This window comes from Protopterus annectens, chromosome 16.part0, assembly GCF_019279795.1.
Source record: "Protopterus annectens isolate FY-2018-M chromosome 16.part0, PAN1.0, whole genome shotgun sequence".
Taxonomy (NCBI): Eukaryota; Metazoa; Chordata; order Ceratodontiformes; family Protopteridae; genus Protopterus; species Protopterus annectens.
This window is the reverse complement of record NC_056750.1, coordinates 824,341,312-824,363,665: the sequence shown is the minus strand read 5'-3', so window position 1 is coordinate 824,363,665 and position 22,354 is coordinate 824,341,312. Positions and strand designations below refer to the sequence as shown.

The window sequence follows — 22,354 nt, the reverse complement described above, 5'->3', positions numbered from 1 at the left end:
GAATGGGACTTTGTACATGTTACTAGAGAATGGGACTTTGTACATGTTACAAGAGAATGGGACTTTGTACATGTTACAAGAGAATGGGACTTTGTACATGTTACTAGAGAATGGGACTTTGTACATGTTACAAGAGAATGGGACTTTGTACATGTTACAAGAGAATGGGACTTTGTACATGTTACAAGAGAATGGGACTTTGTACATGTTACAAGAGAATGGGACTTTGTACATGTTACTAGAGAATGGGACTTTGTACATGTTACAAGAGAATGGGACTTTGTACATGTTACAAGAGAATGGGACTTTGTACATGTTACTAGAGAATGGGACTTTGTACATGTTACTAGAGAATGGGACTTTGTACATGTTACAAGAGAATGGGACTTTGTACATGTTACAAGAGAATGGGACTTTGTACATGTTACTAGAGAATGGGACTTTGTACATTTTACAAGAGAATGGGACTTTGTACATGTTACAAGAGAATGGGACTTTGTACATGTTACTAGAGAATGGGACTTTGTACATGTTACAAGAGAATGGGACTTTGTACATGTTACAAGAGAATGAGACTTTGTATATGTCACTAGAGAATGGGACTTTGTACATGTTACAAGAGAATGGGACTTTGTACATGTTACAAGAGAATGGGACTTTGTACATGTTACAAGAGAATGGGACTTTGTACATGTTACTAGAGAATGGGACTTTGTACATGTTACAAGAGAATGGGACTTTGTACATGTTACAAGAGAATGGGACTTTGTACATGTCACAAGAGAATGGGACTTTGTACATGTTACTAGAGAATGGGACTTTGTACATGTTACAAGAGAATGGGACTTTGTACACGTTACAAGAGAATGGGACTTTGTACATGTTACAAGAGAATGGGACTTTGTACATGTTACTAGAGAATGGGACTTTGTACATGTTACAAGAGAATGGGACTTTGTACATGTTACTAGAGAATGGGACTTTGTACATGTTACAAGAGAATGGGACTTTGTACATGTTACTAGAGAATGGGACTTTGTACATGTTACAAGAGAATGGGACTTTGTACATGTTACTAGAGAATGGGACTTTGTACATGTTACAAGACAATGGGACTCTGTACATGTTACAAGAGAATGGGACTCTGTACATGTTATTAGAGAATGGGACTTTGTACATGTTACTAGAGAATGGGACTTTGTACATGTTACAAGAGAATGGGACTTTGTACATGTTACTAGAGAATGGGACTTTGTACATGTTACAAGAGAATGGGACTCTGTACATGTTACAAGAGAATGGGACTTTGTACATGTTACAAGAGAATGGGACTTTGTACGTGTTACAAGAGAATGGGACTTTGTACATGTTACAAGAGAATGGGACTTTGTACATGTTACAACAGAATGGGACTCTGTACATGTTACAAGAAAATGGGAATTTGTACATTTTACTAGAGAATGGGACTTTGTACATGTTACAAGAGAATGGGACTTTGTACATGTTACAAGAGAATGGGACTTTGTACATGTTACTAGAGAATGGGACTTTGTACATGTTACAAGAGAATGGGACTTTGTACATGTTACAAGAGAATGGGACTTTGTACATGTTACAAGAGAATGGGACTTTGTACATGTTACAAGAGAATGGGACTTTGTACATGTTACAAGAGAATGGGACGTTGTACATGTTACAAGAGAATGGGACTTTGTACATGTTACAAGAGAATGGGACTTTGTACATGTTACAAGAGAATGGGACTTTGTACATGTTACTAGAGAATGGGACTTTGTACATGTTACAAGAGAATGGGACTTTGTACATGTTACAAGAGAATGGGACTTTGTACATGTTACAAGAGAATGGGACTTTGTACATGTTACTAGAGAATGGGACTTTGTACATGTTACAAGAGAATGGGACTTTGTACATGTTACAAGAGAATGGGACTTTGTACGTGTTACTAGAGAATGGGACTTTGTACAATTTGCAAGAGAATGGGACTTTGAACATGTTACAAGAGAATGGGACGTTGTACATGTTACAAGAGAATGGGACTTTGTACACGTTACAAGAGAATGGGACATTGTACATGTTACAAGAGAATGGGACTTTGTACACGTTACGAGAGAATGGGACATTGTACACGTTGCAAGAGAATGGGACTTTGTACACTTTACAAGAGAATGGGACTTTGTACATGTTACAAGAGAATGGGACTTTGTACATGTTACTAGAGAATGGGACTTTGTACATGTTACAAGAGAATGGGACTCTGTACATGTTACAAGAGAATGGGACTTTGTACATGTTACAAGAGAATGGGACTCTGTACATGTTACAAGAGAATGGGACTTTGTACATGTTACAAGAGAATGGGACTTTGTACATGTTACTAGAGAATGGGACTTTGTACATGTTACAAGAGAATGGGACTTTGTACATGTTACAAGAGAATGGGACTTTGTACATGTTACAAGAGAATGGGACTTTGTACATGTTACAAGAGAATGGGACTTTGTACATGTTACAAGAGAATGGGACTTTGTACATGTTACAAGAGAATGGGACTTTGTACATGTTACTAGAGAATGGGACTTTGTACATGTTACAAGAGAATGGGACTTTGTACATGTTACAAGAGAATGGGACTTTGTACATGTTACTAGAGAATGGGACTTTGTACATGTTACTAGAGAATGGGACTTTGTACATGTTACAAGAGAATGGGACTTTGTACATGTTACTAGAGAATGGGACTTTGTACATGTTACAAGAGAATGGGACTTTGTACATGTTACAAGAGAATGGGACTTTGTACATGTTACAAGAGAATGGGACTTTGTACATGTTACAAGAGAATGGGACTTTGTACATGTTACAAGAGAATGGGACTTTGTACATGTTACAAGAGAATGGGACTTTGTACATGTTACTAGAGAATGGGACTTTGTACATGTTACTAGAGAATGGGACTTTGTACATGTTACAAGAGAATGGGACTTTGTACATGTTACAAGAGAATGGGACTTTGTACATGTTACAAGAGAATGGGACTTTGTACATGTTACTAGAGAATGGGACTTTGTACATGTTACAAGAGAATGGGACTTTGTACATGTTACAAGAGAATGGGACTTTGTACATGTTACTAGAGAATGGGACTTTGTACATGTTACAAGAGAATGGGACTTTGTACATGTTACTAGAGAATGGGACTTTGTACATGTTACAAGAGAATGGGACTTTGTACATGTTACAAGAGAATGGGACTTTGTACATGTCACAAGAGAATGGGACTTTGTACATGTTACTAGAGAATGGGACTTTGTACATGTTACAAGAGAATGGGACTTTGTACATGTTACAAGAGAATGGGACTTTGTACATGTTACTAGAGAATGGGACTTTGTACATGTTACAAGAGAATGGGACTTTGTACATGTTACAAGAGAATGGGACTCTGTACATGTTACAAGAGAATGGGACTTTGTACATGTTACAAGAGAATGGGACTTTGTACATGTTACTAGAGAATGGGACTTTGTACATGTTACTAGAGAATGGGACTTTGTACATGTTACAAGAGAATGGGACTCTGTACATGTTACAAGAGAATGGGACTTTGTACATGTTACCAGAGAATGGGACTTTGTACATGCTACTAGAGAATGGGACTTTGTACATGTTACAAGAGAATGGGACTTTGTACATGTTACAAGAGAATGGGACTTTGTACATGTTACAAGAGAATGGGACTTTGTACACGTTACAAGAGAATGGGACATTGTACACGTTGCAAGAGAATGGGACTTTGTACACTTTACAAGAGAATGGGACTTTGTACATGTTACAAGAGAATGGGACTTTGTACATGTTACTAGAGAATGGGACTTTGTACATGTTACAAGAGAATGGGACTCTGTACATGTTACAAGAGAATGGGACTTTGTACATGTTACTAGAGAATGGGACTTTGTACATGTTACAAGAGAATGGGACATTGTACGTGTTACAAGAGAATGGGACTTTGTACATGTTACTAGAGAATGGGACTTTGTACATGTTACAAGAGAATGGGACTTTGTACATGTTACAAGAGAATGGGACTTTGTACATGTTACAAGAGAATGGGACTTTGTACATGTTACAAGAGAATGGGACTCTGTACATGTTACAAGAGAATGGGACTTTGTACATGTTACCAGAGAATGGGACTTTGTACATGCTACTAGAGAATGGGACTTTGTACATGTTACAAGAGAATGGGACTTTGTACATGTTACAAGAGAATGGGACTTTGTACATGTTACAAGAGAATGGGACTTTGTACATGTTACTAGAGAATGGGACTTTGTACATGTTACAAGAGAATGGGACTTTGTACATATTACAAGAGAATGGGACGTTGTACATGTTACAAGAGAATGGGACTTTGTACACGTTACAAGAGAATGGGACATTGTACACGTTGCAAGAGAATGGGACTTTGTACATGTTACAAGAGAATGGGACTTTGTACATGTTACAAGAGAATGGGACTTTGTACATGTTACTAGAGAATGGGACTTTGTACATGTTACAAGAGAATGGGACTTTGTACATGTTACAAGAGAATGGGACTTTGTACATGTTACAAGAGAATGGGACTTTGTACATGTTACAAGAGAATGGGACTCTGTACATGTTACAAGAGAATGGGACTTTGTACATGTTACTAGAGAATGGGACTTTGTACATGTTACAAGAGAATGGGACTTTGTACATGTTACTAGAGAATGGGACTTTGTACATGTTACAAGAGAATGGGACTTTGTACGTGTTACAAGAGAATGGGACTTTGTACATGTTACTAGAGAATGGGACTTTGTACATGTTACAAGAGAATGGGACTTTGTACATTTTACAAGGGAATGGGACTCTGTACATGTTACAAGAGAATGGGACTTTGTACATGTTACTAGAGAATGGGACTTTGTACATGTTACAAGAGAATGGGACTTTGTACATGTTACAAGAGAATGGGACTTTGTACATGTTACAAGGGAATGGGACTCTGTACATGTTACAAGGGAATGGGACTTTGTACATGTTACAAGAGAATGGGACTTTGTACGTGTTACAAGAGAATGGGACTTTGTACATGTTACAAGAGAATGGGACTTTGTACATGTTACAAGAGAATGGGACTTTGTACATGTTACAAGAGAATGGGACTTTGTACATGTTACAAGAGAATGGGACTTTGTACATGTTACAAGAGAATGGGACTTTGTACATGTTACAAGAGAATGGGACTTTGTACATGTTACAAGAGAATGGGACTTTGTACATGTTACAAGAGAATGGGACTTTGTACATGTTACAAGAGAATGGGACTTTGTACATGTTACTAGAGAATGGGACTTTGTACATGTTACAAGAGAATGGGACTTTGTACATGTTACTAGAGAATGGGACTTTGTACATGTTACAAGAGAATGGGACTTTGTACATGCTACAAGAGAATGGGACTTTGTACATGTTACAAGAGAATGGGACTTTGTACATGTTACTAGAGAATGGGACTTTGTACATGTTACAAGAGAATGGGACTTTGTACATGTTACAAGAGAATGGGACTTTGTACATGTTACAAGAGAATGGGACTTTGTACATGTTACAAGACAATGGGACTTTGTACATGTTACAAGAGAATGGGACTTTGTACATGTTACTAGAGAATGGGACTTTGTACATGTTACAAGAGAATGGGACTTTGTACATGTTACTAGAGAATGGGACTTTGTACATGTTACAAGAGAATGGGACTTTGTACATGTTACAAGAGAATGGGACTTTGTACATGTTACTAGAGAATGGGACTTTGTACATGTTACAAGAGAATGGGACTTTGTACATGTTACAAGAGAATGGGACTTTGTACATGTTACAAGAGAATGGGACTTTGTACATGTTACTAGAGAATGGGACTTTGTACATGTTACAAGAGAATGGGACTTTGTACATGTTACAAGAGAATGGGACTTTGTACATGTTACAAGAGAATGGGACTTTGTACATGTTACAAGAGAATGGGACTTTGTACATGTTACAAGAGAATGGGACTTTGTACATGTTACAAGAGAATGGGACTTTGTACATGTTACAAGAGAATGGGACTTTGTACATGTTACTAGAGAATGGGACTTTGTACATGTTACAAGAGAATGGGACTTTGTACATGTTACTAGAGAATGGGACTTTGTACGTGTTACAAGAGAATGGGACTTTGTACATGTTACAAGAGAATGGGACTCTGTACATGTTACAAGAGAATGGGACTTTGTACATGTTACAAGAGAATGGGACTCTGTACATGTTACAAGAGAATGGGACTTTGTACATGTTACAAGAGAATGGGACTTTGTAAATGTTACAAGAGAATGGGACTTTGTACATGTTACAAGAGAATGGGACTTTGTATGTGTTACTACAGAATGGGACTCTGTACATGCTACAAGAGAATGGGACTTTGTACAAGTTACAAGAGAATGGGACTTTGTACATGTTATTAGAGAATGGGACTTTGTACATGTTACTAGAGATTGGGACTTTGTACGTGTTACAAGAGAATGGGACTTTGTACGTGTTACAAGAGAATGGGACTTTGTACATGTTACAAGAGAATGGGACTTTGTACATGTTACAAGAGAATGGGACTTTGTACATGTTACAAGAGAATGGGACTTTGTACATGTTACTAGAGAATGGGACTTTGTACATGTTACAAGAGAATGGGACTTTGTACATGTTACTAGAGAATGGGACTTTGTACATGTTACAAGAGAATGGGACTTTGTACATGTTACAAGAGAATGGGACTTTGTACATGTTACAAGAGAATTTGACTTTGTACATGTTACAAGAGAATGGGCTTTGTGCATGTTACAAGAGAATGGGACTTTGTACATGTTACAAGAGAATGGGACTTTGTACATGTTACAAGAGAATGGGACTTTGTACATGTTACAAGAGAATGGGACTTTGTACATGTTACTAGAGAATGGGACTTTGTACATGTTACAAGAGAATGGGACTTTGTACATGTTACAAGAGAATGGGACATTGTACATGTTACTAGAGAATGGGACTTTGTACATGTTACAAGAGAATGGGACTTTGTACATGTTACAAGAGAATGGGACTTTGTACATGTTACTAGAGAATGGGACTTTGTACATGTTACAAGAGAATGGGACTTTGTACATGTTACAAGAGAATGGGACTTTGTACATGTTACAAGAGAATGGGACTTTGTACATGTTACTAGAGAATGGGACTTTGTACATGTTACAAGAGAATGGGACTTTGTACATGTTACTAGAGAATGGGACTTTGTACATGTTACAAGAGAATGGGACTTTGTACATGTTACAAGAGAATGGGACTTTGTACATGTTACAAGAGAATGGGACTTTGTACATGTTACAAGAGAATGGGACTTTGTACATGTCACAAGAGAATGGGACTTTGTACATGTTACAAGAGAATGGGACTTTGTACATGTTACAAGAGAATGGGACTTTGTACATGTTACTAGAGAATGGGACTTTGTACATGTTACAAGAGAATGGGACTTTGTACATGTTACTAGAGAATGGGACTTTGTACATGTTACTAGAGAATGGGACTTTGTACATGTTACAAGAGAATGGGACTTTGTACATGTTACAAGAGAATGGGACTTTGTACATGTTACAAGAGAATGGGACTTTGTACATGTTACTAGAGAATGGGACTTTGTACATGTTACAAGAGAATGGGACTTTGTACATGTTACAAGAGAATGGGACTTTGTACATGTTACTAGAGAATGGGACTTTGTACATGTTACAAGAGAATGGGACTTTGTACATGTTACAAGAGAATGGGACTTTGTACATGTTACTAGAGAATGGGACTTTGTACATGTTACAAGAGAATGGGACTTTGTACATGTTACAAGAGAATGGGACTTTGTACATGTTACTAGAGAATGGGACTTTGTACATGTTACAAGAGAATGGGACTTTGTACATGTTACAAGAGAATGGGACTTTGTACATGTTACTAGAGAATGGGACTTTGTACATGTTACAAGAGAATGGGACTTTGTACATGTTACAAGAGAATGGGACTTTGTACATGTTACAAGAGAATGGGACTTTGTACATGTTACAAGAGAATGGGACTTTGTACATGTTACAAGAGAATGGGACTTTGTACATGTTACAAGAGAATGGGACTTTGTACATGTTACAAGAGAATGGGACTTTGTACATGTTACAAGAGAATGGGACTTTGTACATGTTACAAGAGAATGGGACTTTGTACATGTTACTAGAGAATGGGACTTTGTACATGTTACAAGAGAATGGGACTTTGTACATGTTACAAGAGAATGGGACTTTGTACATGTTACTAGAGAATGGGACTTTGTACGTGTTACAAGAGAATGGGACTTTGTACATGTTACAAGAGAATGGGACTTTGTACATGTTACAAGAGAATGGGACTTTGTACATGTTACAAGAGAATGGGACTTTGTACATGTTACAAGAGAATGGGACTTTGTACATGTTACAAGAGAATGGGACTTTGTACATGTTACAAGAGAATGGGACTTTGTACATGTTACTAGAGAATGGGACTTTGTACATGTTACAAGAGAATGGGACTTTGTACATGTTACAAGAGAATGGGACTCTGTACATGTTACAAGAGAATGGGACTTTGTACATGTTACAAGAGAATGGGACTTTGTACGTGTTACAAGAGAATGGGACTTTGTACATGTTACAAGAGAATGGGACTTTGTACATGTTACAAGAGAATGGGACTTTGTACATGTTACAAGAGAATGGGACTTTGTACGTGTTACAAGAGAATGGGACTTTGTACGTGTTACTAGAGAATGGGACTTTGTACATGTTACAAGAGAATGGGACTTTGTACATGTTACCAGAGAATGGGACTTTGTACATGCTACTAGAGAATGGGACTTTGTACATGTTACAAGAGAATGGGACGTTGTACATGTTACAAGAGAATGGGACTTTGTACACGTTACAAGAGAATGGGACATTGTACACGTTACAAGAGAATGGGACTTTGTACATGTTACAAGAGAATGGGACTTTGTACATGTTACAAGAGAATGGGACTTTGTACATGTTACTAGAGAATGGGACTTTGTACATGTTACAAGAGAATGGGACTCTGTACATGTTACAAGAGAATGGGACTCTGTACATGTTACAAGAGAATGGGACTTTGTACATGTTACAAGAGAATGGGACTTTGTACATGTTACAAGAGAATGGGACTTTGTACATATTACAAGAGAATGGAACGTTGTACATGTTACAAGAGAATGGGACTTTGTACATGTTACTAGAGAATGGGACTTTGTACATGTTACAAGAGAATGGGACTTTGTACATGTTACTAGAGAATGGGACTTTGTACATGTTACAAGAGAATGGGACTTTGTACATGTTACAAGAGAATGGGACTTTGTACATGTTACTAGAGAATGGGACTTTGTACATGTTACAAGAGAATGGGACTTTGTACATGTTACAAGAGAATGGGACTTTGTACATGTTACAAGAGAATGGGACTTTGTACATGTTACAAGAGAATGGGACTTTGTACATGTTACAAGAGAATAGGACTTTGTACATGTTACAAGAGAATGGGACTTTGTACATGTTACAAGAGAATAGGACTTTGTACATGTTACAAGAGAATAGGACTTTGTACATGTTACAAGAGAATAGGACTTTGTACATGTTACAAGAGAATGGGACTTTGTACATGTTACTAGAGAATGGGACTTTGTACATGTTACAAGAGAATGGGACTTTGCACATGTTACAAGAGAATGGGACTTTGTACATGTTACAAGAGAATGGGACTTTGTACATGTTACAAGAGAATGGGACTTTGTACATGTTACAAGAGAATGGGACTTTGTACATGTTACAAGAGAATGGGACTTTGTACATGTTACTAGAGAATGGGACTTTGTACATGTTACAAGAGAATGGGACTTTGTACATGTTACAAGAGAATGGGACTTTGTACATGTTACAAGAGAATGGGACTTTGTACATGTTACAAGAGAATGGGACTTTGTACATGTTACAAGAGAATGGGACTCTGTACATGTTACAAGAGAATGGGACTTTGTACATGTTACTAGAGAATGGGACTTTGTACATGTTACAAGAGAATGGGACTTTGTACATGTTACAAGAGAATGGGACTTTGTACATGTTACAAGAGAATGGGACTTTGTACATGTTACTAGAGAATGGGACTTTGTACATGTTACAAGAGAATGGGACTTTGTACATGTTACAAGAGAATGGGACTTTGTACATGTTACTAGAGAATGGGACTTTGTACATGTTACAAGAGAATGGGACTTTGTACATGTTACAAGAGAATGGGACTTTGTACATGTTACTAGAGAATGGGACTTTGTACATGTTACAAGAGAATGGGACTTTGTACATGTTACAAGAGAATGGGACTTTGTACATGTTACAAGAGAATGGGACTTTGTACATGTTACAAGAGAATGGGACTTTGTACATGTTACTAGAGAATGGGACTTTGTACATGTTACAAGAGAATGGGACTTTGTACATGTTACAAGAGAATGGGACTTTGTACATGTTACAAGAGAATGGGACTTTGTACATGTTACTAAAGAATGGGACTTTGTACATGTTACAAGATAATGGGACTTTGTACAGGTTACAAGAGAATGGGACTTTGTACATGTTACAAGAGAATGGGACTTTGTACGTGTTACAAGAGAATGGTACTTTGTACATGTTACAAGAGAATGGGACTTTGTACATGTTACAAGAGAATGGGACTGTGTACATGTTACAAGAGAATGGGACTTTGTACATGTTACAAGAGAATGGGACTTTGTACATGTTACAAGAGAATGGGACTTTGTACATGTTACAAGAGAATGGGACTTTGTACATGTTACAAGAGAATGGGACTTTGTACATGTTACTAGAGAATGGGACTTTGTACATGTTACAAGAGAATGGGACTTTGTACATGTTACAAGAGAATGGGACTTTGTACATGTTACTAGAGAATGGGACTTTGTACATGTTACAAGAGAATGGGACTTTGTACATGTTACAAGAGAATGGGACTTTGTACATGTTACTAGAGAATGGGACTTTGTACATGTTACAAGAGAATGGGACTTTGTACATGTTACAAGAGAATGGGACTTTGTACATGTTACTAGAGAATGGGACTTTGTACATGTTACAAGAGAATGGGACTTTGTACATGTTACAAGAGAATGGGACTTTGTACATGTTACTAGAGAATGGGACTTTGTACATGTTACAAGAGAATGGGACTTTGTACATGTTACAAGAGAATGGGACTTTGTACATGTTACAAGAGAATGGGACTTTGTACATGTTACAAGAGAATGGGACTTTGTACATGTTACTAGAGAATGGGACTTTGTACATGTTACAAGAGAATGGGACTTTGTACATGTTACAAGAGAATGGGACTTTGTACATGTTACTAGAGAATGGGACTTTGTACATGTTACTAGAGAATGGGACTTTGTACATGTTACAAGAGAATGGGACTTTGTACATGTTACTAGAGAATGGGACTTTGTACATGTTACAAGAGAATGGGACTTTGTACATGTTACAAGAGAATGGGACTTTGTACATGTTACAAGAGAATGGGACTTTGTACATGTTACTAGAGAATGGGACTTTGTACATGTTACAAGAGAATGGGACTTTGTACATGTTACAAGAGAATGGGACTTTGTACATGTTACTAGAGAATGGGACTTTGTACATGTTACAAGAGAATGGGACTTTGTACATGTTACAAGAGAATGGGACTTTGTACATGTTACTAGAGAATGGGACTTTGTACATGTTACTAGAGAATGGGACTTTGTACATGTTACAAGAGAATGGGACTTTGTACATGTTACAAGAGAATGGGACTTTGTACATGTTACTAGAGAATGGGACTTTGTACATGTTACTAGAGAATGGGACTTTGTACATGTTACAAGAGAATGGGACTTTGTACATGTTACAAGAGAATGGGACTTTGTACATGTTACTAGAGAATGGGACTTTGTACATGTTACAAGAGAATGGGACTTTGTACATGTTACAAGAGAATGGGACTTTGTACATGTTACTAGAGAATGGGACTTTGTACATGTTACAAGAGAATGGGACTTTGTACATGTTACAAGAGAATGGGACTTTGTACATGTTACTAGAGAATGGGACTTTGTACATGTTACAAGAGAATGGGACTTTGTACATGTTACAAGAGAATGGGACTTTGTACATGTTACAAGAGAATGGGACTTTGTACATGTTACAAGAGAATGGGACTTTGTACATGTTACTAGAGAATGGGACTTTGTACATGTTACTAGAGAATGGGACTTTGTACATGTTACAAGAGAATGGGACTTTGTACATGTTACAAGAGAATGGGACTTTGTACATGCTACTAGAGAATGGGACTTTGTACATGTTACAAGAGAATGGGACTTTGAACATATTACAAGAGAATGGGACGTTGTACATGTTACAAGAGAATGGGACTTTGTACACGTTACAAGAGAATGGGACTTTGTACATGTTACAAGAGAATGGGACTTTGTACATGTTACAAGAGAATGGGACTTTGTACATGTTACTAGAGAATGGGACTTTGTACATGTTACAAGAGAATGGGACTTTGTACATGTTACAAGAGAATGGGACTTTGTACATGTTACAAGAGAATGGGACTTTGTACATGTTACAAGAGAATGGGACTCTGTACATGTTACAAGAGAATGGGACTTTGTACATGTTACAAGAGAATGGGACTTTGTACATGTTACAAGAGAATGGGACTTTGTACATGTTACAAGAGAATGGGACTTTGTACATGTTACAAGAGAATGGGATTCTGTAAATGTTACAAGAGAATGGGACTTTGTACATGTTAGAAGAGAATGGGACTTTGTACATGTTACAAGAGAATGGGACTTTGTACATGTTACAAGAGAATGGGACTTTGTACATGTTACAAGAGAATGGGACTTTGTACATGTAACAAGAGAATGGGACTTTGTACATGTTACAAGAGAATGGGACTTTGTACATGTTACAAGAGAATGGGACTTTGTACATGTTACAAGAGAATGGGACTTTGTACATGTTACAAGAGAATGGGACTCTGTACATGTTACAAGAGAATGGGACTTTGTACATGTTACAAGAGAATGGGACTTTGTACATGTTACAAGAGAATGGGACTTTGTACATGTTACAAGAGAATGGGACTTTGTACATGTTACTAGAGAATGGGACTTTGTACATGTTACAAGAGAATGGGACTTTGTACATGTTACAAGAGAATGGGACTCTGCACATGTTACAAGAGAATGGGACTTTGTACATGTTACAAGAGAATGGGACTTTGTACATGTTATAAGAGAATGGGACTTTGTACATGTTACAAGAGAATGGGACTATCTACATGTTACAAGAGAATGGGACTTTGTACATGTTACTAGAGAATGGGACTTTTTACATGTTACAAGAGAATGGGACTTTGTACATGTTACAAGAGAATGGGACTTTGTACATGTTACAAGAGAATGGGACTTTGTACATGTTACTAGAGAATGGGACTTTGTACATGTTACAAGAGAATGGGACTTTGTACATGTTACAAGAGAATGGGACTTTGTACATGTTACAAGAGAATGGGACTTTGTACATGTTACAAGAGAATGGGACTTTGTACATGTTACTAGAGAATGGGACTTTGTACATGTTACAAGAGAATGGGACTTTGTACATGTTACAAGAGAATGGGACTTTGTACATGTTACAAGAGAATGGGACTTTGTACATGTTACTAGAGAATGGGACTTTGTACATGTTACTAGAGAATGGGACTTTGTACATGTTACAAGAGAATGGGACTTTGTACATGTTACAAGAGAATGGGACTTTGTACATGTTACAAGAGAATGGGACTTTGTACATGTTACTAGAGAATGGGACTTTGTACATGTTACAAGAGAATGGGACTTTGTACATGTTACTAGAGAATGGGACTTTGTACATGTTACAAGAGAATGGGACTTTGTACATGTTACAAGAGAATGGGACTTTGTACATGTTACTAGAGAATGGGACTTTGTACATGTTACTAGAGAATGGGACTTTGTACATGTTACAAGAGAATGGGACTTTGTACATGTTACTAGAGAATGGGACTTTGTACATGTTACAAGAGAATGGGACTTTGTACATGTTACTAGAGAATGGGACTTTGTACATGTTACAAGAGAATGGGACTTTGTACATGTTACAAGAGAATGGGACTTTGTACATGTTACTAGAGAATGGGACTTTGTACATGTTACAAGAGAATGGGACTTTGTACATGTTACAAGAGAATGGGACTTTGTACATGTTACAAGAGAATGGGACTTTGTACATGTTACTAGAGAATGGGACTTTGTACATGTTACAAGAGAATGGGACTTTGTACATGTTACAAGAGAATGGGACTTTGTACATGTTACTAGAGAATGGGACTTTGTACATGTTACAAGAGAATGGGACTTTGTACATGTTACTAGAGAATGGGACTTTGTACATGTTACTAGAGAATGGGACTTTGTACATGTTACAAGAGAATGGGACTTTGTACATGTTACAAGAGAATGGGACTTTGTACATGTTACTAGAGAATGGGACTTTGTACATGTTACAAGAGAATGGGACTTTGTACATGTTACTAGAGAATGGGACTTTGTACATGTTACAAGAGAATGGGACTTTGTACATGTTACTAGAGAATGGGACTTTGTACATGTTACAAGAGAATGGGACTTTGTACATGTTACTAGAGAATGGGACTTTGTACATGTTACAAGAGAATGGGACTTTGTACATGTTACAAGAGAATGGGACTTTGTACATGTTACAAGAGAATGGGACTTTGTACATGTTACAAGAGAATGGGACTTTGTACATGTTACAAGAGAATGGGACTTTGTACATGTTACTAGAGAATGGGACTTTGTACATGTTACAAGAGAATGGGACTTTGTACATGTTACTAGAGAATGGGACTTTGTACATGTTACAAGAGAATGGGACTTTGTACATGTTACTAGAGAATGGGACTTTGTACATGTTACTAGAGAATGGGACTTTGTACATGTTACAAGAGAATGGGACTTTGTACATGTTACAAGAGAATGGGACTTTGTACATGTTACAAGAGAATGGGACTTTGTACATGTTACTAGAGAATGGGACTTTGTACATGTTACAAGAGAATGGGACTTTGTACATGTTACTAGAGAATGGGACTTTGTACATGTTACAAGAGAATGGGACTTTGTACATGTTACTAGAGAATGGGACTTTGTACATGTTACTAGAGAATGGGACTTTGTACATGTTACAAGAGAATGGGACTTTGTACATGTTACAAGAGAATGGGACTTTGTACATGTTACTAGAGAATGGGACTTTGTACATGTTACAAGAGAATGGGACTTTGTACATGTTACAAGAGAATGGGACTTTGTACATGTTACTAGAGAATGGGACTTTGTACATGTTACAAGAGAATGGGACTTTGTACATGTTACTAGAGAATGGGACTTTGTACATGTTACTAGAGAATGGGACTTTGTACATGTTACAAGAGAATGGGACTTTGTACATGTTACTAGAGAATGGGACTTTGTACATGTTACTAGAGAATGGGACTTTGTACATGTTACAAGAGAATGGGACTTTGTACATGTTACAAGAGAATGGGACTTTGTACATGTTACAAGAGAATGGGACTTTGTACATGTTACTAGAGAATGGGACTTTGTACATGTTACAAGAGAATGGGACTTTGTACATGTTACAAGAGAATGGGACTTTGTACATGTTACTAGAGAATGGGACTTTGTACATGTTACAAGAGAATGGGACTTTGTACATGTTACAAGAGAATGGGACTTTGTACATGTTACAAGAGAATGGGACTTTGTACATGTTACTAGAGAATGGGACTTTGTACATGTTACTAGAGAATGGGACTTTGTACATGTTACAAGAGAATGGGACTTTGTACATGTTACAAGAGAATGGGACTTTGTACATGTTACTAGAGAATGGGACTTTGTACATGTTACAAGAGAATGGGACTTTGTACATGTTACAAGAGAATGGGACTTTGTACATGTTACTAGAGAATGGGACTTTGTACATGTTACAAGAGAATGGGACTTTGTACATGTTACAAGAGAATGGGACTTTGTACATGTTACAAGAGAATGGGACTTTGTACATGTTACAAGAGAATGGGACTTTGTACATGTTACAAGAGAATGGGACTTTGTACATGTTACTAGAGAATGGGACTTTGTACATGTTACTAGAGAATGGGACTTTGTACATGTTACAAGAGAATGGGACTTTGTACATGTTACAAGAGAATGGGACTTTGTACATGTTACTAGAGAATGGGACTTTGTACATGTTACTAGAGAATGGGACTTTGTACATGTTACAAGAGAATGGGACTTTGTACATGTTACTAGAGAATGGGACTTTGTACATGTTACAAGAGAATGGGACTTTGTACATGTTACTAGAGAATGGGACTTTGTACATGTTACAAGAGAATGGGACTTTGTACATGTTACTAGAGAATGGGACTTTGTACATGTTACAAGAGAATGGGACTTTGTACATGTTACTAGAGAATGGGACTTTGTACATGTTACAAGAGAATGGGACTTTGTACATGTTACTAGAGAATGGGACTTTGTACATGTTACAAGAGAATGGGACTTTGTACATGTTACAAGAGAATGGGACTTTGTACATGTTACAAGAGAATGGGACTTTGTACATGTTACTAGAGAATGGGACTTTGTACATGTTACAAGAGAATGGGACTTTGTACATGTTACTAGAGAATGGGACTTTGTACATGTTACAAGAGAATGGGACTTTGTACATGTTACAAGAGAATGGGACTTTGTACATGTTACTAGAGAATGGGACTTTGTACATGTTACAAGAGAATGGGACTTTGTACATGTTACAAGAGAATGGGACTTTGTACATGTTACAAGAGAATGGGACTTTGTACATGTTACTAGAGAATGGGACTTTGTACATGTTACTAGAGAATGGGACTTTGTACATGTTACAAGAGAATGGGACTTTGTACATGTTACAAGAGAATGGGACTTTGTACATGTTACAAGAGAATGGGACTTTGTACATGTTACTAGAGAATGGGACTTTGTACATGTTACAAGAGAATGGGACTTTGTACATGTTACAAGAGAATGGGACTTTGTACATGTTACTAGAGAATGGGACTTTGTACATGTTACTAGAGAATGGGACTTTGTACATGTTACAAGAGAATGGGACTTTGTACATGTTACAAGAGAATGGGACTTTGTACATGTTACAAGAGAATGGGACTTTGTACATGTTACAAGAGAATGAGACTTTGTACATGTTACAAGAGAATGGGACTTTGTACATGTTACAAGAGAATGGGACTTTGTACATGTTACTAGAGAATGGGACTTTGTACATGTTACTAGAGAATGGGACTTTGTACATGTTACAAGAGAATGGGACTTTGTACATGTTACAAGAGAATGGGACTTTGTACATGTTACAAGAGAATGGGACTTTGTACATGTTACAAGAGAATGGGACTTTGTACATGTTACTAGAGAATGGGACTTTGTACATGTTACAAGAGAATGGGACTTTGTACATGTTACAAGAGAATGGGACTTTGTACATGTTACAAGAGAATGGGACTTTGTACATGTTACAAGAGAATGGGACTTTGTACATGTTACTAGAGAATGGGACTTTGTACATGTTACTAGAGAATGGGACTTTGTACATGTTACAAGAGAATGGGACTTTGTACATGTTACTAGAGAATGGGACTTTGTACATGTTACAAGAGAATGGGACTTTGTACATGTTACAAGAGAATGGGACTTTGTACATGTTACTAGAGAATGGGACTTTGTACATGTTACAAGAGAATGGGACTTTGTACATGTTACAAGAGAATGGGACTTTGTACATGTTACAAGAGAATGGGACTTTGTACATGTTACTAGAGAATGGGACTTTGTACATGTTACTAGAGAATGGGACTTTGTACATGTTACAAGAGAATGGGACTTTGTACATGTTACTAGAGAATGGGACTTTGTACATGTTACAAGAGAATGGGACTTTGTACATGTTACTAGAGAATGGGACTTTGTACATGTTACAAGAGAATGGGACTTTGTACATGTTACAAGAGAATGGGACTTTGTACATGTTACTAGAGAATGGGACTTTGTACATGTTACAAGAGAATGGGACTTTGTACATGTTACAAGAGAATGGGACTTTGTACATGTTACTAGAGAATGGGACTTTGTACATGTTACAAGAGAATGGGACTTTGTACATGTTACTAGAGAATGGGACTTTGTACATGTTACAAGAGAATGGGACTTTGTACATGTTACTAGAGAATGGGACTTTGTACATGTTACAAGAGAATGGGACTTTGTACATGTTACAAGAGAATGGGACTTTGTACATGTTACAAGAGAATGGGACTTTGTACATGTTACAAGAGAATGGGACTTTGTACATGTTACAAGAGAATGGGACTTTGTACATGTTACAAGAGAATGGGACTTTGTACATGTTACTAGAGAATGGGACTTTGTACATGTTACAAGAGAATGGGACTTTGTACATGTTACTAGAGAATGGGACTTTGTACATGTTACAAGAGAATGGGACTTTGTACATGTTACAAGAGAATGGGACTTTGTACATGTTACTAGAGAATGGGACTTTGTACATGTTACAAGAGAATGGGACTTTGTACATGTTACTAGAGAATGGGACTTTGTACATGTTACAAGAGAATGGGACTTTGTACATGTTACAAGAGAATGGGACTTTGTACATGTTACTAGAGAATGGGACTTTGTACATGTTACAAGAGAATGGGACTTTGTACATGTTACAAGAGAATGGGACTTTGTACATGTTACAAGAGAATGGGACTTTGTACATGTTACTAGAGAATGGGACTTTGTACATGTTACAAGAGAATGGGACTTTGTACATGTTACAAGAGAATGGGACTTTGTACATGTTACAAGAGAATGGGACTTTGTACATGTTACTAGAGAATGGGACTTTGTACATGTTACAAGAGAATGGGACTTTGTACATGTTACTAGAGAATGGGACTTTGTACATGTTACAAGAGAATGGGACTTTGTACATGTTACAAGAGAATGGGACTTTGTACATGTTACTAGAGAATGGGACTTTGTACATGTTACAAGAGAATGGGACTTTGTACATGTTACAAGAGAATGGGACTTTGTACATGTTACTAGAGAATGGGACTTTGTACATGTTACAAGAGAATGGGACTTTGTACATGTTACAAGAGAATGGGACTTTGTACATGTTACTAGAGAATGGGACTTTGTACATGTTACAAGAGAATGGGACTTTGTACATGTTACAAGAGAATGGGACTTTGTACATGTTACAAGAGAATGGGACTTTGTACATGTTACTAGAGAATGGGACTTTGTACATGTTACTAGAGAATGGGACTTTGTACATGTTACTAGAGAATGGGACTTTGTACATGTTACAAGAGAATGGGACTTTGTACATGTTACAAGAGAATGGGACTTTGTACATGTTACTAGAGAATGGGACTTTGTACATGTTACAAGAGAATGGGACTTTGTACATGTTACAAGAGAATGGGACTTTGTACATGTTACTAGAGAATGGGACTTTGTACATGTTACTAGAGAATGGGACTTTGTACATGTTACTAGAGAATGGGACTTTGTACATGTTACAAGAGAATGGGACTTTGTACATGTTACAAGAGAATGGGACTTTGTACATGTTACTAGAGAATGGGACTTTGTACATGTTACAAGAGAATGGGACTTTGTACATGTTACTAGAGAATGGGACTTTGTACATGTTACTAGAGAATGGGACTTTGTACATGTTACAAGAGAATGGGACTTTGTACATGTTACAAGAGAATAAGACTTTGTACATGTTACTAGCAGTCCTGAATATCCACAGTCAAATGGGCCAGCTGAGTGTGCAGTACAGAGTGCAACGCATTTACTTGAGAGGTCAAAGTGTGAAAATACTGATGTCTCTTGGAATTTAATTAATCTCAGAAACATACCCCGTGATGATATACTTGTCTCACCTGCTCATAGGCTTCTCTGCAGGCAAACCAGAACAACGCTACCTATTAGTTTCTGTTTACTGAGGCCTAATGCTAAGAACAAGAAAATCAGCAAGGCTCAATTATTCGAAAGCATTCTACCTAGATGTCCAGTTATGATAAATCAAGCAGATTTCTTCGTCTGTTGAGGGAAGGAGAGACAGGGAGGATACAAACAGCAAAAGGTTTCGACCAGATTGGTCAAGTTATAGGCATATGTGCCAAGCCAAGATCCTACCTTGTAAAATCTGAGGCTGTGGAGTACAGGAGAAATTGCAGACATCTTCTTCCTGTACCAGAATCATCATCACAGCATTGTTTCTGTGATATAGACTCTAGATCTCAGAGCGGACCAGATGTTGTTGCCATCCCAGAGTGTGTTTCAACCTCTACTTCCATTCCTAGGGAAGAACCCAAATACTTCCAAGTTTGAACATTCTGTAGAGACAGCTCCAGTAGCTAAACCTAATTCCCAGTTTTATGTCACATGATATGGTCGAATATCCAGACCCAGTGTGAAATATGCAGTAACATGGACATAACTGTATATACGTATAATTGCATAACAAAGAACTATCTGCATGCCAAACAGATTCATTGGATTGTATGATCTATTTCTCAAAGAGGGAGGCTGTAGACCAGAGTGTATGTGCTGTGTCTTTAAGAAGCATATCAAGGACTGAACATGCACATATAAATACCAGGCATGTGCTATTCCTAGTGCCATTCTGAGAGTGCATCCAGAGAGTGAGCATGTATGATTGCAGTAGTTAGTTTGTATGTAAGTTAACGTCAGTAAACTTCTATCGTGATGTGTTTGTATATAATAAAGCTGCTTGAACAGAACCCATGAAGATTCTTCTATTGGGTTCAAAGTAGGAGAGTGACAGTTTAGTACTTATTTGTGATGTAAGTAAGATTTCCCTTTGGTTTGTAGTGTTCATCTGAATATTTGCAGCTTTTCTGTATTATAAATTGCTCATATTTGGTCAACCTTCTACTCATTTGGTCAGAGTTGTGACACATTACTTAACCACATTATTTATTGTGCACATTTCCCACTAGATTTGACTAAAATGCCAGCCTTGAACTCCTGTGGTCAGTATGTAAGCTTTCTCCATCAGCAGAAGAAGTAAAATGATAAAACTTTGAAATGCCTGTTGAACCAACTGTGCAATCATTGGGGCTGCATGACTACAACTGTGGATGCAGAGAACATTTACTAAGTTCATGACTGAGGAATCGCAGAGAATTCCCAGAATTCCATACTGCGCAGTACAGTGATGTGTGGATCAGTTTCAAAGTTCATAATGTAACTACCTGAATCACAATATATTTTTCTAATTATTAGTACTTTTATTACTGATTCTCACATTTTTGATATGAACACCTACCTTTGCAATGAAATGTGGTATCAGAGTAAAACAGTTTTGTTCGCTTGATGAACTTACTAAACTTGTGCATGACAGCACATTTTATGTACCATGTTAATCATAAATTTAAAATAACATGTTTTAAAATAATGGAAAATGAAAGAGGAGTAAAAAAATAATGACAGGCAGAACTCATTCTCCTTTATCTGACGTTTCAGAATCAAAACTTTTATTGGACTGATGGGAGTCGCTGGAACTATTGGTACTGGGGCAGTGGTTCGCCCTCGTATTCCCGAAATCATCAGGCATGTGTGATGATGAGTACAGCAAGTAGGTGCTACTTTGTTTTCTTTTTCTTAACTAATAAAATGTCATAAAGGGCAACTATATGTATAAGCAAGCTGTCTCTTTCCATACTACGCTATCACTCTGCAAACCATTACAAGCCTAGCTATTAACTAAAGGTTAGAATCAAACTTTCTACTTTTCTTTCTGAGTTAAAGATCTTAACCATTAAGCCAACCCCTCCCTTTGCTACTTTTGCATGCATTTCACATAGATAT

At 37.4% G+C, this 22,354-nt stretch overlaps 1 protein-coding gene across 1 annotated transcript in view; it reads left to right on the top strand.

Moving 5' to 3' along the window:
* The window catches only part of LOC122790919 (eosinophil granule major basic protein 2-like), a 219,526-nt gene that overhangs the window by 165,806 nt on the left and 31,366 nt on the right, over positions 1–22,354 (top strand). The window contains exon 5 of the mRNA XM_044058603.1: positions 22,010–22,121. Coding sequence (XP_043914538.1) covers positions 22,010–22,121 — 112 coding nt within the window. The remainder of the gene's footprint in view (positions 1–22,009; positions 22,122–22,354) is intronic.